The sequence below is a fragment of the Grammomys surdaster genome, unplaced genomic scaffold (assembly GCF_004785775.1).
Source record: "Grammomys surdaster isolate TR1022 unplaced genomic scaffold, NIH_TR_1.0 125756, whole genome shotgun sequence".
Taxonomy (NCBI): Eukaryota; Metazoa; Chordata; class Mammalia; order Rodentia; family Muridae; genus Grammomys; species Grammomys surdaster.
The window spans coordinates 172,664-189,149 of NW_021620588.1; the positions used below are offsets into that span (position 1 = coordinate 172,664).

The window sequence follows — 16,486 nt, forward strand, 5'->3', positions numbered from 1 at the left end:
ACAGCACACACAGCAGCACACCCAGCACACACAGCAGCACACACAGCAGCACACCCAGCACACACAGCAGCACACCCAGCACACACAGCAGCACACACAGCGCACCCAGCACCCAGCACACTATCACTTGCTCATTTTGATCTCAGTGCATTCTTTGGGTAACCTTGTGTGTGCCCTGTCATTCCCTAGGAAACAATGAGAGTCCTGAGGGAAGATAGACAGGTGGTGCAGAGCTGTGGCCACCATCCAGCGAGGGACCATGGGGACCTGGCCAATGGCAGGGACAGTGCACATGCAGAGAGGCAGGATGGGAGTGGTTGAGGACAGATGTTGGACCTGAAAGGCTTGTGGAGAGGCGAAGGAAGAGGGTGGGAGGAGACTGAGGCTTCTGTTCGGCAGCTGAGCCCATCATAAGGTAGGAAGTTATGGGATGGAGCAGATGTGGGATGCCTGTGTGGGGATAGGGTGGATCTGGAGGCCCCAGAGGAGATGTGTAAGAGTTCAGGGGAAGCCTCCTGTGAGGATACTGTAATCTTTCTGGTGTGGCTCTGGGGCAGAGAGGTGGAGTAAGAGGCTAGAGAGTCCCAGGAAAATGAAATTAAAGGAGGGATTCCCCTATAGGTGAGATAGGAACCTCAGCAAAGAGCATTTCTGACATGATCAACCCAGTTCTCCAAGGGACAAGTCACATCACCTCCCTGAGGGGCTTCTGCCTGGTACACAGTCCATCCTGCTGTGGCTTGCCCTAGCCAAAGGGCAAGAAAAAAGGGGTCAGAGCCTGAAGATCTTCCTGGCTTTGACACTGGTGGCCATGGGAGTAGAGTGGACACAACCCACACAGTGACAATGTTTTTGGAGCTAGGGCCAAAGTCTAGCCTGGAGAGCTTTGTATCATGGAGACCATTGCCCAGCTGGGCCCACATGCACACACCTCATGACCACACACAATCATCATAGCAAGTCCTGCCTTCCCCAGGTAGTGCTGACCTGAGGCTGCCACATCAGCTATAGACCTCTTGGTGACATGAGCCATGAAGCCCACGATGGAGAAGATGACGAAGCCGGCAAACATGCTGGTGCAGGAGTTGATGCAGCAAACGATGATGGAGTCTCTGAAGAACAGGAGGTCAGGTGAGGCGATTGGGGACAACTACAGGAGAGTGGGACCAGATGGCAGTAACCTCCGAGGGAAGGGAAAGAGGTTCTAGAAGAGGAACTACAGGGTCCGAAGGCTCTAGAATGGCAAGGCAAGAGCAAGCCAGGCAAGGTAGAGGAGGAAGGAGGGGTTTCCTAAGAAGGTAAAGAGAGACCTAATAGGGTAGGCGTGGCTACAGAGGATGAGGAGATGCAGGTTGCCCCGAGGGATGTAGTCTCAGATGAAGAGCGTGTATGGCCTTCAGCATGTGACAAGGGGAAGTGCTGAAAATAAGTGTGTATTACTGGCGTAGGCACGGAGGTGGGGTGGGGAGGGGGGAGGAGGAAGGCGGGGTTAGGGGTTGGCATTCATGCCTGGGGCGTGGCCTCAGTGTGCCTCCACCAGGAAGGCATGGTCAGGGGCGTGGTCAGGAAGGAAGCCTCAAAGCCCGCCCCCTCGCACCTGTACACATTGTTGTGGAAAGAGTTGTAACTTCCCAGAGCAATCAGGGACCCCAGGCCCAGCCCGTAGGAGAAGAAGATCTGGGTGGCAGCGTCAAGCCACACCTGCGGGCAGAAGAACAGAACCTCAAAACTGATCAAGTACAGAATTGTCATCGCTACCTCAGCCCCCTGGGAGTCCTCAGGGGTTATCTGCTCCATCCAACCTGCTCAGGTACCTAGTAGCTGTAGGATGCTCTTGAGCCTGAGAACCCGTTTGGGCGGAGCGGAGAGGGCAGGCGGGACAGGGTAGGTCGAGGCAAATGCTCACCTCAGAATCAGACAGCTTTCGGAAGTTGGGCGTGATATAGAAGAGGATCCCTTCCTTGGCCCCAGGAAGCGTCACTCCACGGAAGAACAGGATGATGAGCATGATATAAGGGTACGTGGCTGAGAAGTAGACCACCTAGAAGCAAACGACAGTAGGGCTGCCCCTCTCTGCAGCACTAGAACTGTTCCTCCTCCTTCTGGACCACTCCATCCTTGGATTTCTAGCCTGGTAGGCTTCCCACCTTTCTGAAGCCCCTCCACGGGAGTCTTCACCACTGGCTAGCACCTCCCCTGCCCCATTCCTGTCAGCCACCCTCTGTCCCTTCTCCTCCCAGATGTATGAGGCTAGTGCCTGTCTGTGGCCAAGCAAGGAAGAAGATACACAGTTCTGGGAGGGAAGACACTCCCTACCCCCACCCCCACCCCGTCCCAACCAGAGGCCATGCCCCATGCTTAGAATTCTCTGTGAAGCTCAGGGCTGGCCTCAAACTCACAGTGATTCTCCAGCTCATCATTCTGAGTGTTTGGGTTACAGGAGTGAGCTCTAATTTTTGGGTTGGGGGAGTTTTTGTTTGTTTGTTTGTTTGTTTCATTATGTAGTCATGGCTGGTCTGGAATGCACAGAGCCACTTACTTACATCTGCAATGCTGAGATTAGAGATGTGTGCTACTATGCCCAGCCCCCATCTCTATTTTTCTTTTAATTTCTACATCTGAGTGACACAAATGGTAACAGGGAGAGTTTAAAGTCAGCTTGGACATGCACACAATGTCCCATAGACAGCTCCTACTGGTTACATGAGGGACAAGTCCCACATGGCTGATATCTTTGTTCTTCCAATGCTTAGGACAGTCTACAGGATTCAGTGGACTCTTGGTAGGTGTCTGACAATCACATAACATTTTGGTTCTCAATTTTTCTGTATGGCTGACCATAAGTCCTTGCAAAAGGGCTCAAATGCAAAAAAACAAAACAAAACAAAAAAAACAAAACCAACCAACAAACAAAAACCCCACTGCCCAAGCTTGATCCTAAATGCTGCTTCCCTGTCTCATGAAGAAAATGATCTTTAATTACAGAATGTCCTTTGGGAGGTGCCGGCTCTCCCCTACAGCTTCCCCGCTAAATGCAAGTCTGTATACAGATCTTTATCCAGAAAAAGTGCCATTCCATGCTTGGGGAAACTTCCAGCTGTGCAATTACTGAATCTAAAACCACCAACTTCTCCAAGCCTGTGACCTATGTTGCTTAAGAACCTTCTGGAAACGGAACTGCAGATGGAAGGGCATGGTGACCTCTGTGTGGCTGCACAGAATATGTTTAAACTTTGTCTTCTGTCAGACCCATCACTAAGGAACTGGACTGCACACTGTGCTTCTTTGTGACTTTGGCTGACCCAAAGTCTGATATGACCCCACTTATTGGACTCGGAGATCCTCCATAATAGAAAAACCAGCCACAAACTATAAAGAAACCAACCTAAAAAAAAAGACTTAATCATCAGTGTGACTTTGAATGATTTCTTACCTTCTCTGAGCCTTATTTTTGTTTGTCTAGCACATGGGTATGATCTTCATTCTCAGTGAGCAGACAGGTTGTTGTACAAGGACACATGCCATGCCTAACACATAGTTGCTGTCAGTATTTCTCTAGTCTACATGCTTAGCAGGATGCTGAGCACACAGTAGGTTTTCAATAGAAACTTACTGAAGGACAGCAATAATGGATGGGTCAATATCCCCAAATGATACAGTGATGCAGGAATCTACCACCCATCCCTTCATCCATGGGTCAAGATAGAAGATGGCACCTCTGGGTCCCTGTACTGGACACAGGGTGATTACAGAACAAGCGCCAGGTCCAGTGGTCCTGGAGCAACCCCTGCCATCTGGCTATCACTCCATTAAGCCCAGTGGCATCTGTGAGCTTGACACTGGCTCATCTCATTTCACAAGAATGAGCTCAGGCACGGAGAGCTGAAAGGACTTTAACTCAAGTTAGATGGAACACATGGGACTCATGGGCCCTGGTCCAGGACCCACCTCCACCTATAGACTTGCCCCTTCTCCTGTGTGTCTCTGTTATTCACACATGTCCCTACCTTTCCAGTCCATCCAACACCCTTCCAGATGCAGAAATACACGAGCACCCAGGCAATGGCCAGTGTGATGGCTAGCGGCCAGCGGATCTGTCCTGGCTTGTCTAACCCATCCGTCATCTGGTGCATGTTGCGTCTGAGGGACAGAGGAAGGAGGAAAGGGTCACACAGGGCCAGTAGGAGGTGAGTATCTATGGCTCTGACACAGATCATACTATATCCCTGGGTGTCCTGGTGACACTGTGACCTTGTGATTTGGAGAGGGACTGTCAGCTGGGACTCTCACCCTGGAGAGTTGCAGTAGTTGGTGTCAACTGCAACTCCTGGGCTTTCACCTCTCCTCTGCTCTGCTTACCCAGCCCCATGGAATCATAAGTCCCAGATAGGACTATGTGGTCCCTCTCCTGCCTGAGACCGTGTAGCATACAGGATCTTCTTGTCTGAGTCTGGAGAACAGATGACCAAGACTACCCAACATCCACAGCTCACCCTTGCCTCTCAGCACAATCCCTCACTGGGCACCCTCTGTAGCTGCCCCCATCACTGTGCCTACACATATATTCCTTCCTACTGACTCAGTACCACTGACTCCCTGATCACACCTGTCATAGTAGGCAGCCTCATTCTCCTGCAGGCTTGTCCTGGCCACTTCCCATACCCTGAATGTCTTCCTGCCAATATGAGTCACCTGCTACTGTCACTGTTTATTGGCATCCCCAGTTTCTGGCACACAGTAGGTGTTCAAGAAACATTCAAGAATGAATAGCTGAAGGAAAAGCCACGTTACCTGCCACCCCCCAGCTGGCACACCCTCCCCAGTCCCATCCCATCCCCCACTCACTCCCAGAACTCCACCACAGCGCTGGTCATGTTGGTGGTATTGACGAGGCTATAGTTTGAGAAGCAGTGGTCAGTGTTCCAGGGGTTGTCACACTGTTTCCATGGCAAGGTCTGCAAGTCACAGATAGATCCCACTCAGCCCCTGGAGCCGGCCAGAGAGGACCCCACTCACCCAGCCCACCCTCATCACCCCACACGCCTGCTCACAACCACCTTTCCACCTCTTCTCCCCAAGAGCTCTCAGAGGCAGGTAGACAAGATCACACCACCCAAATCTAAACTCTTGCCCCTCCAAGAGCTAGTTTCTGTGTCCACCCTGTGTCCCCAGGGGTGACCCCAGCAGACAGGGTCTGTCCGATGTCCAGCCTGGTTCTAGAGTCTTTATACATGATTTATGGAGTGAGTTTCAGTTTTTGTTTCCTTCCTCTTTCTGGTCAAATACAGATCATGTAAAACTGACCACTGTTCCGTGCTCAGCTCACAGTAGTGTAGAGCAGCTCTTTCTAGGACCTTGGTCTCCTTTACTCACTAACTCCCCATCCCCCAGCCTCCCCCATGATGCCTCCTGTCTCCAGGAATCCGACCACTTTAAGAAGCACATGCAGGCAGGATCTCACAGTATCTTTTTTCTGTGATGGCTTTAACATCTTCAAATTTTACACCCACAGTACATGGGTCAGAGTTTCTTCCTTTGTTAAGGATGCATAGTATTCCACCACACACATGTGTATGCAGTCACATGTGTTCCCTGGGGACCCAGGGTTGCTTCTGAATGGCTCTTGTAAAACATGATGCTGTGAACATAGGGGCATTGACCTCCGTGTGTCTGAGACCCTGCTTTTGCTTCTGTGGAAACAGAATTGCTGGATCGCATTTATAAATGAGGTCTCAGAGAAGCTAAAGCTGGTTTCTGAAGTTGCACAGCTGATAGACAGTAGAGTTAGCATTCAAACTTACACTAGCCAAGTCCATACAAAATGGCTATCAGGTCCAGCTGTGGGATGCCTGGGTTATGAGACTGTGGCTCTCAACATGGCTGGTCAGGGAAGACACTACAGGAGACAAGCTACACTCTCATTCCTCATTCAAGGACTGACCCAGTGAGCACACTGGGGATTCCCACAGCTCATGTAGGTGCTGCCTGGAAGCCACTCACCGTGGTGAAGGAGTTGTACAGGTAGTAGATGGCCCAGGAGATGATGACAATGTAGTAGATATTAAGCCAGAAGGACAGCACAGCTGCCGCGAGGCCCACACCTGGGGAGGAACACATACAGGGTTTGCTGCTGCATCTTTAGAAATGGGTTCAAAGCTTCCTTGTCCTGGAGGATGTTGGGTGAGGCCCCCCACATATGCCCAGCTCCCATACTCACCCTTGAACATGGGGGCCAGCTTCCATACACCCAGGCCCCCAATGGAGGTGTATTGGCCTAGGGAACACTCCAAAAGGAAGAGAGGAACACCCGCAAAGATCAGTGTCAGGAAATATGGGATTAGGAAGGCCCCTGGAGAAGAGAGACACACTCATGACCCTGACTATCCCCAGCAGTTTTGGGGTCCCACCCACCATTCCCATGTGTCCTGTCTGGAAAGCAGTATCCAGGGCCAGGTCCAAAGGTGTCCTTCATTCAAAATGCAAAAGATACAGTAGTTGTGACATCACTGACACAGACAACTGTCACTGGGGACTCTTGAAGAGAGGACAAAGGGTTACAAATAGGGCTTGCTCTCCAAGATCCTCCCTTCCCTCAAGGTAGACCCGGAAGATGCAAAGACCTGGTCCCAAGGTCACCAGGTGGCCACCTACCACCACCATTTTTCCCGCAGAGGTAAGGGAACCTCCACACATTGCCCAGGCCGATGGCGTAGCCCACGCAGGACATGAGGAAGTCGAAGCGTCCCTTCCATGTGTCCCGGTCAGGGAGGTCCCCTGCCTTCTTCTGCACCTTGACTACCAGAGTTTTGGGCTTGTCACTGGCCACAGGGGTCTCGCTGACCTCGGTAGAGATCTGCCCATCAGCCACCTTGCTGTTGTCAGTTGCCATGTCTCGGAGTACAAATTTGGCAGTGGGGATCCTGGTGGGTGGGCGTGTGATGTCAGCTCCAGTCCACGTGGACAGCAGCTTTGCGGCCTGGGATTGCTGTGGGAGGACAGAGTGGGTTATAGTTAAAGAGGTAGCATAGATGTGAAACTGCCTTCAGGTCAGTTCTCTTTTACCAACTGAGTACTAGTACTTAGTACTAGGACTAGTACTTAGTACTGGATTTAACAACTCCTGCTGATTCTGTCTTTTGTGTGTGTGTCCCATATATATGGGACAGGGGTCAACCTTGGGTGCCATTCCTCAGCAGCTGTCCATTATTTCTGAGACCATGTCTTTTGCTGGCCCAGAACTCACAGTATAGGCTGGGCTGGCTGGCCAGTAAGTCCTGGGGATCCTCCTGTCTCTGCCTCCTCAGTGCTGAGATTACAAGTGTACACTCCCACACCTGGCTGAGTGTGGGAAACACAAGCACATCTGAGAATGCACAGAGATGCCAAAGGAGGCTACAGGGGCTCCACCTCTATCACCCCCAGTCGTGGTCACTTGTGATGTGGTCTCTCTTGAACCTAGAGAACATGATTCTTTCAGCTACACCAGCTGTCAGCAAGCTCGGGCAATCTTTTTATCTCTACTCCTCCTAGTGCTGGGGTTGCAGGCCATGTGGCCATGCCTGGCCTTTTACATTGGTGCTGGGGATCAAACCCAGAGCCTTATGTTGATGAATTTTACTGACTCAGCCATCCCTATGGTTGCTCAGTTTTCCCATCTATCCAGTGGGGCTGGTCTCTTCTGGCTTTGCCAAGTTGCAGCAAACTCAGCTTTTGGGGCTGCCAGGGTGTGATTCGTCAGCTGGCTGCTTATCTTACCTAATAGTTCTCTGCTAGGGGTCTTCTCTTAAAGGCTTTCTCCGGAGAGCCTGCAGAACAGAGTGGGGAGAAGGGCAGGGAGGTGAATGGGCAGGCTATACCAGATGGGGCTCAACTGTCAGCAGGGGGCAAAAAGCAGGGGGGAGCAGCTGGGACACAGGCAGTGCCTGCGACTGCAGAGCGTCCCCAGCCAGAGTGACTGCGGTGAGTCCATGCAGCATGGCACTGGCCTGCCGATGCGGAGACATGCAGGATGAGCTGTGTGGGACAGCTGTGGCGATGGGCAGGGTGTTCCATAATTTTATCAACAGGAAAAGAGGAGCCGGGGTAGGACAACACTTGGGGCATGTTGGGAGCCACGAACTGGGCTAATCTTTTCTTTTTTAATATGCAAAATTAAAGTTTATTCTATTGTTCTCCATCCTCCTTATAAACTTGTAGAAATGTTATTTTTTAAAAAACAAAAACAAACAAACAAACAAACAAACAAACAAAAAGCTGATGTCATAGCAGAGAGAAGAGCCCTGTATTTTATAGCAAGGAAGGTGGATTTGGAAAAGAATTCTTCTTCAGGTGTCCTACTTAAGGTTCTGCCCCCTAAATATGTAAACAGATGGTCACGGAAGTTGTTTTCTTTTGTATCAACTCTTTTCTAGAACATTCTATAGAAGGTGTTCAATAAAACGACACTAAACTTATGGAACCCTCGGAACAATCTGGAACATAGGGAAGAAGTGCTGCTCTGTGGCCCCCACATAGGAGATAAGCAAAAGCCATGGGTGGCATGGGCATTGTGCCTGGGATCTGCCCCAGATGCCTGGTGTGTGGTGTACGGCCTTCAGCCCCTCGCATGCAGCCTGTTACCCAGCACCACGTGTCCTCCTCATGGGAATACTTCACGGCCACTCCTGCTTCTCCTCCTCAAGGTGGCCGGCACAGTTTGAGCCTCCTGCATAGTGGTAGGCTTGTCCTGAATGACTATCTCCATTCTGGCCGGGCCTGGTTGCATTAGGGAGAACTGTGGCCTCAGGTAGAGGCAGCCTGTCCCCCTCCAGGACGGAGAGAACAGGAAGTGAAAGATAGGGCCTGCTTCGGAATCAGGATATACAGACTGCCGACTCAGGCGAGACAGACAAATGTGCTAGCTTTTGTGGCCACAGTGTCCTCGCTTGTCCCACTCTCTATCCCAGTAGGCTCCAGCTGCCATATTTATTCATAATGAGCCAATCACCTCGTGCCAGTCTGGCCACGTGACCAAAGCTAGCCAATCAGATTCCTTCCCTAGGATTTTGGTGTGAGAAGATTCTTGGAGAGTCAGCGGCGGCATGGGCTGTACTCAGTGTGGCACAGAGAGCTGGCTGTTGAGAAGGAAGGAGGTATGTTGCTGATGATCTAGCTCGTATTTCCAGGCTTTCTTTAGCGCAGCTATTCTGCTCTGTAATGCCATTAGGTGTCCATTACCATGTCTTGAATGAGACACTTCAGAGGGCATGTTGATAGTGAGGCGGGACTCGTTATCAATGGAGCAGGTTGTTAAAAAAGTAAGTTCCACTTTTTAGGCCTTTCTCGTGCCCTATCTCAGGGAGATTCAAGGAGAAGGCCTATCCGACGCCTCTAATCTCCCGTAGTTGCTCAGCTTCCAGAACCACGAGCCCCCAGCCATTCTCCATCACTGGTCTGTGGCATTCTATGACAGAAGCACTGATGGACAAGGTCTTCCCCATGGTCACATGCAGCTTGCTCTAAGACTTCTTGATCCTCAGGAAAGGCAGTCCACAGTCCTCAGATCCAACCCAGGGGTCCCAGGCAGGGCCACTTGGAAGAGCTGGCCCTGAGGGAGCCAGGCTGTCATTTCTGTTTTCAAGAAATATATGTCTGGATGCAGCCGAACACCTGCAGCATCCGAGAAAGAGCTGCAGAGCCAAGAGCTGTAATTTCATGTCTATGTCTGGGAATAATCAAAAGGGGCCGGTGTGATGGAACTGATGCCCAGAGAAGATCCAAGATGCAGACTTGGACTTGCCTTGCACCAAAGCCACTTTAGTCTTGAGCTGACCTTGGCTAATCTCCAGCACCTGCTAATGCAGGGTGAGCTACCTCTGCTGTCTGACCCCTATCCGGATAAATGGGGGATGAGAACAAGGTCAGGCACATAGATAGGTATGCAGGATAACTCCAGCACTGGCTGACAGGGCCTCAGGAAATCTCAGGCACTATATGAACATTTACCACCCAGCACTCCTGGCTACAGCTTTGTGGGAATATACCAGCAGGGATATCACAGGGATACTGGGACTCTGGCCCCAGAGTGTCAATCTGTCAGTCCTAAAGAGGTACATCAGGTGTAAACACATGAGACCCTTTGCTGTGTGTCTTCTCCCCAGCCCAAAGAGAACAAGATCCAGCTCGTTCCTGTCAGAGGCTGAGACGCGAGCAAGCCTGGGGTAACGTATGTAAGGACTGGTCACAAGAAAGATAACTAGGCAAACAGAAGACTCACTTAGAGGCCTTGAAGAGGATGGAGTTAATGAAAGAGACCAGATGGAAGAGTGGTGAGTCTCAGTGATGGCCCATCCTTCCTTAGTGTGGTTCCGTGACCAAGTCTTAATGCCACTGACATAAACTCAGCTAAAGTGCACAGAGATCTGCAGGTCTCTCAGCCAGAGACACTTTGTAAGGAAGGAGTGCAGAGCTGGAAGCTCTAGATCAGACATGGCAAATAGGTCAGAAGTAGCCCTTGGGCTTGTTTTATTTGGCCAGAACAACAAGAAGATTCAGTTTGAATTAGAAGTCGAAAATGTGACACTTTAGGACACAATGTTTTAAGCAGTGGGAAAGCAATGCAAAGACCTCAAGGTAGGACAGAGAGCTTGGTGTTTGAAAGACAGCAGAGAGGGCTGGAAGGGAACAGATCCAGGTGGAGGGGTGACAAGGGTCACATCACACGGAGTCTCAGAGGCCAAAGCCTATTTTTGTATCTTAAATGGGCAAAGCTATCTCATGCTTCTGGATCTCACACTAGCTGTGACAAATATTTCCAAGGGTCAGGAGCAGAAGCAGAGACACTCTTGGGAAACAGAGTCCAAGAGAGACATGAGGACTTGGTCTTGGCCACTGGGGCACTGGGGCTCTACCCTGGAGCAGGGCCTTGAAGCCTGCTGGTGGCCGGTAGATGGGCAGCCCAGCACTGAACCAGTGGCCAGCTGTGGAAGACAGGAGTGCAGGGGGACCCCGAGGGACAATCTCCCTCTGTCTCATCGCTTCAGAGGGCCTGCTGTGGTCCTGTGGGTGGAAAATGGGCAGAGGCTGAGAAGCCAGGGCTTGACAGTCAGGGGTGCCATTGTCCCAGCACATGAGTTGTGGGTTGGAGGAGGCAGAGCAACAGGCTTGGCCTGAATTCTGCTCCTGCTTGCCACTCTCCTCACTCCTCCTTTCTCCCTCCCCTCTCCCCCTTTATTCTTCCTTCCCTCACCCCCTTCTCCCTCCCTCCCACCCTGGCTAGGCGCACTGCTGCTTCCTCTTGCTCCCTCCCCTCCGCTCAGTAATTACTGGGATGGCAGAGGCTTGTAGCAGCTGTAATGGCCCCACTTGCTTTTATCTCTTTCAGAACTGTGATGGTTCAAGAAAGGAATTAATATTGGGTTTGGCTAAGTGCCAAGAGGAAACAATGCATTTTATTATCCAATTGAGAGGGAAATGCTAGGCCCACCCTTGGGACATCTGCTGTGTACCCAAGTCCCTGTGCATGAAGCCTTTCACAGAAGCACTGCATTTATTGGGTGCCTACTGTGTTCCAGGCATGTCACAGGAGTTCTAGTGCCCAGAGTGATTGCAGCTACATATGCTGAGAGTTACTATATTCCCCAGATAGAGAAGGACACTGAGGCCTGCCACCCCAAGGCTGCAGTCAGAAGGGGTCTCAGAGGGCTTTGCAGTTCCCGCCTTGCATGCAAGAGTGGCTCTGCTAGCAGCAGTGTCCACTGAGACTAGGTAGTGTGACTTAGGTGTGCTGGGCCTTGAAGCTGTGAGGTAGGGACCTCACATTTTGTGGGCATGGCTTCCCATCTGATCCCTTCAGGGTGGTTAGTTGGTATATTTGGCTTGGGATGGCCTCAGGCTTCAAGAATGCAATGGGAATCAAAGCCAGAACACACAGGATGTTCCAGTAAGGGGCAGTTCCAGCTGCCATGCAGAGATGATCAGCTGTATACACACTCTGTCACAGAGAGCAACTAGCGATGACAGCTAGCCCAGGGAAGAGAGGCCAGAGGGAGGTGGAGTCCTGGAAGTTGACAGATGTTCATGGAAAAGGGGCCGCTTTGGGTAAGATTGACAGGACTGTCCAGCTGGACATCTAAAGCAGGCCCCGTTCTTGAACATTTCAGGGGACCAAAGAAAGCCCCTTACTAGCATAGGTTGGTTCTGTACCACATCTATATACGTGCACAAGACTCAGAGAAGGCTGACATGAGCTCAGGATCACACAGCACAAGGGTAACTTTATCTTGCCACTCTTTGTACTCTCCACACTCACTCGGGACCTGCAAATCTTTTGACGCCTCACCTTACCCCAAGGTCAGCAGCAGTCCTAGCTGCAGTTCTCATTAGAAAGTACCAGATGCTAGGCTCTCCCAGCATCCCACCCGGCTGGTTCAGTAAGTTCTTTACTCAGGGATCAACAGAACCCTCACAAAGAGGTGAAGTTCCCAGCTTCATAACTGGACCAGGGAAGAGTATGAAGTGCCAAAGCCACATGGTCAGTAGTTCCATCTTGCAGACATGATGACATGATGCCATGATGCTTGAAGAGGTCAAACAACCTGTCCCAGGTCACCCAGAGCTTATCCTGGGCCCTGGAGTCAGAGCCTGACCTACTTCCTCCCTTAGCTTTTGCATCCTGGGATCAGGCCTGGGTAAATTCTCTGAGACTTTAGGCCTCCTGGCACCAGAGTTCATCCCAGTTGGTATGGCCACAGTGGGAGAGCTGGGGCTACCGAGAGATGAAGTTGCCTAGGTAAAAGGAAAAGGAAACTGAGGCTCTGGCCTTCCAGGGAGAAAGCAGCTGAAGGTACCCAACACCCTAGGTGAGAACATCAAACATACAACAACTGTGGCTGCCCTGAATAACTATTAAGCTATCAATTAGCAACAGTCCCATTTCACAGAAGCATAAACTGAGGCACAGAGAGGCAAAGTGACTTGCCAAGGTCTCCTAGCCAGGAGCCGGGTGTCAAGATTTGAATGCTTCTGGCCATATTGCTAACTTCTCCATTTTGCTAGCTTTGAGAGGGACTCCCAATCCTACCTTTGGTATGTGGCCTGTCCCCAGCAGGTAGCTTCCACCAGGACTAGCCTCCAAGGATATGTCCTGTTGCTCTTTGAAGGAACCTAAGAGACCACATCTGCCTATGGCTGTTCGATGGGCTGCACAGAAGACTGTTGGGGCAGGGACGCACTAAGAGCTCCCCAGGGCTAACCTGACAGTCTGGCCAGCAGTCCTCATTGGACTGGGAGGCCCGGGATCTAATAAGAGTTTCTCCCCTGGCTCTAGGCTCACTACAGATACAACCTGGGCAGCCATGGGGATCACTGAGCTCATGTCTCACTAGCTGTGTAGCCTTGAGCCAACACCTTGCCCTCTCTGTGCCGTGGTTTCCTTCTGTGTGTAAGCGGCAGAGGCGCAAGGCTGTGCTTTCCAGTGACCCTAGCCTCCTCGCTCTCTCTCCATCACACCATAGGCATCCTGCCAAACCCTGTTCTGATACCTAATTATCCACAGTGTCTGGTGGTGCACCTCATTTTGTTGAGGCAATTTTCAATCTAATCTGCCTGGCATGCAGTGAGCCAGCTCCCATGCTGGGTACTGGAGGATGAGATTCAAGATGGAACCTGCAGTCTCTTACAGGGTTCCCAGGGCATTCGAGAGATGAACACAGATGGACCAACACTGTGGATTTCTCCCTGGGCATAGCCAGTTGCTGTACAGGGCCCTATGTGCAGAAAGGTGTGTTTATACAGCAGTGGAGCTGCAGATCCAACCCACTAAAGGTTCCTGTGTGTTTAATATGTTCTGTGTATCTCACGCACCACTTAATTTCCCTTTACCACATCCCCATTGCATAGAGGTGGAAACTGAAGCTCAGATAAGGAAAGCCTGCCAAAGTCTAGGAGAGGGTGGTTAGATCGGATGCCCAAGCTCCTAAGCATAGTTCTCGGTTGGCACACAGGGCCACCAGCACATGGGGAGATGTGAGGGAATTTGAGACCACTGCCTGATCCCTGTAAGGGAGGTACCAGCTTTGTATAGTTGGGACTCAGTTTCCCCTACAGTACCCCTACAGTAGCACAGGATGCATGCATGTCTTTTTGAGTATCATCCTTAAGGTCCAAAGACAGCATGTGTCTCTAAAGCAGCGTTGTGCTGGCAAATGTTTAACAAGGGGCTCTCAGAAAACAAGGCAGAAGGCTGGATGGGTGGCACTGCTGCTGTCCCTGGTATAAACACTCCATGCCAGCCTTCTGGGGTCAGTTGGAGGAGCCCACAATCGGTGGCGTAGCTGCAGGGCTGTCTCCAACTCCACATGCAGTGTTTTGGATGTGGTTTCTTATGTATCCAGGATCCTCCCACCCTTCACTGGCCCTGAGCATGTTCTATAGACTCCCAAGTGTTCCATCTCAGGATGCCTCTTGGTCACCCCACTCACCCTAGCTGCAGCATCCTAGATTCAAAAGGGAGTGGGGAGGCATAGTGGATGGATGTGAAGGAGGAAGGAGTGAGGAGGGTGGGGGGTTAGGAGGGGGGTAAGAAGGAAAAATCAGAGGAGGTAGAGGCTGGAGAGAAAATGCCAAGGAGGAGGAAAATAAAGGGAGGGAGAGAAAAGGGAGGAAAGGGAGAACAGAAAGGTCTCCTGTCCTACAGACCCGTGAGTACCCGGGAAGTGGGGGAGAACACACTCACCAGAAGCAACCTGAGGTTGGAGGAGCCCAAGGTCACTCAGGGGGAATGATCTGAATTCAAACTTGGCCTCAGGGTAGAGGCCACTGATTTCTTTTGTGGATCCTAACTAGGTTGGGGTGCCGAGTGAACCTCCCTACCCAGACTTCCACGCAGGCAGCCCTGTGCCCATCCAGCCCTGCACTGGACACAAGGCAACCTCACAGGGTCAGCCAGGGGTGGGTGTTCTCCCAGCTCCTTCAGCTCCTTTCCTGGCCGCCTGTGGTGACACAGGCTAGTTCTCTGGAGGGCCTCGGTTCCAAGACTTCCCCAGCAAAGGCTCTGAGCTCAGCCCACCGGAAGGATTAGCTGGGATCAGGAAGTGAGTGACAGGGTGGCCTCCTGGCCCTCTCTCACAAGGCTCTCTGCCTTGTCCAACACACTGTGAGAGCCCATGGGGTTAAATAACCAGTTGGCCTCTTTCAGAATGCTGGAGACTCCCACGGGAGTTAGCAGAATGCAAATTTGGAGGGAATTTAAATAAAAAATCTCTCAAGGCTTGCTGAACTAAACACATGGCTAGTAAGTGTCATGGAGAACTGACACCAGCTTGAAATGGCTCAATAGTGAAGGTAACCAGGAACAGCTTCAGGGTTCCTGGCCAAGCATCTACACTGGGGTCACTCCACTCCCAACAATGACACAGGCTTGATCCAGCCCTTCCAGAGGTATACCATCAGCAACAAGGTCACGCAAGGTCACCCGAGAACCAGTGGTGTTTGGCTAAATAGGTTTGCATTATATGATGCCTAATTAGAATTTTGAGACTTGAATTTGTAGCCTCTAGAGAGGGGGCTGGACCCTGCATTTCTGTGACCTGGTCATTGAGCCTCTCGCTCCTGTGTAACTACTTGGCCCCAGGTGGCCTTTGATTTGTAGTCTCAGGGTACACAGTGCCATTCTGGTCCCTCTGCAGAGTGCTTCTCTGGGAGGCAGTAAAAGGAGGAGGGTAGAGGTGGCCCTTTCTGGCAGTGTCTTGGGGTGATGGAGTTCAGGGAAGCGTGTGAAGAATTCTGCTTTCTATTTGGAAAACTATAAATCTCATTCCTCTTTTCATAAGATCTCAGAGTAAAAAGAAATGCCTAGACCAGTGGTTCTCAACCTTCCTAATGCAGGGGACCCCAGCCATAAGATGATTCCCGCCACTACTTCATAACTGTAATTTTGCTACTGCTATGAATCGTAAACATCTGTGTTTTTCCGATGAGCTCAGCTGACTCCTGTGAAAGGGTCATCCAACCCTCGCCACCAGGGGGTTGCAACCCACAGGTTGAGAACCAATGGTCTAGAGTATTTTATCAGACTGAGGGGAGACTGTAATTTTAGGACTGACAGAGGTTCCAGGTCAGGTTCCGGGACCTGGGACCTAACGCTGCTTTTATATTTATAAAGACTCTGTCGGAGGTTCACTTTCGCCAGCACATCTGCGTTCAGAGGGATTTCATGCTGTGTGTCTCCACTCCATGCTATAAAGTAAAAATGCTGACAGAGCAAGAATCCCGGAAGATGGCATAGAGACTAACAGATTCCTCAGGCTGGATGAAGTCAGCTCAAACCTATGAACTTCTGCTCGGGGTCAGAGGATGATCAGATGTGTAGCACAAACTCCGTTGGAGAGAACAGAGCAGGACAGAGGCTCTTGGAGCAAGGAAACCTGTTTTTGGGTCACAGTTCGAGATGAGTGCTGTGGGGTTAAAGGTGAGTCGCGTAAGCTTTCTGGGCAAATAGAGTATCTCA

The 16,486-nt window shown here is 51.1% G+C and overlaps 1 protein-coding gene across 1 annotated transcript in view; it reads right to left on the minus strand.

Annotated features, from left to right (window-relative positions):
• The window catches only part of Slc6a1 (solute carrier family 6 member 1), a 38,445-nt gene that overhangs the window by 12,564 nt on the left and 9,395 nt on the right, over window positions 1–16,486 (minus strand). Inside the window, exons 2-10 of the mRNA XM_028788666.1 lie at window positions 7,756–7,805; window positions 6,652–6,976; window positions 6,218–6,349; window positions 6,001–6,101; window positions 4,846–4,955; window positions 4,008–4,140; window positions 1,907–2,041; window positions 1,598–1,701; window positions 988–1,112 (exon numbers count right to left, since the gene is read on the minus strand). Of these exons, the coding sequence (XP_028644499.1) occupies window positions 988–1,112; window positions 1,598–1,701; window positions 1,907–2,041; window positions 4,008–4,140; window positions 4,846–4,955; window positions 6,001–6,101; window positions 6,218–6,349; window positions 6,652–6,889 (1,078 nt within the window). The 5' untranslated portion in view covers window positions 6,890–6,976; window positions 7,756–7,805. The remainder of the gene's footprint in view (window positions 1–987; window positions 1,113–1,597; window positions 1,702–1,906; window positions 2,042–4,007; window positions 4,141–4,845; window positions 4,956–6,000; window positions 6,102–6,217; window positions 6,350–6,651; window positions 6,977–7,755; window positions 7,806–16,486) is intronic.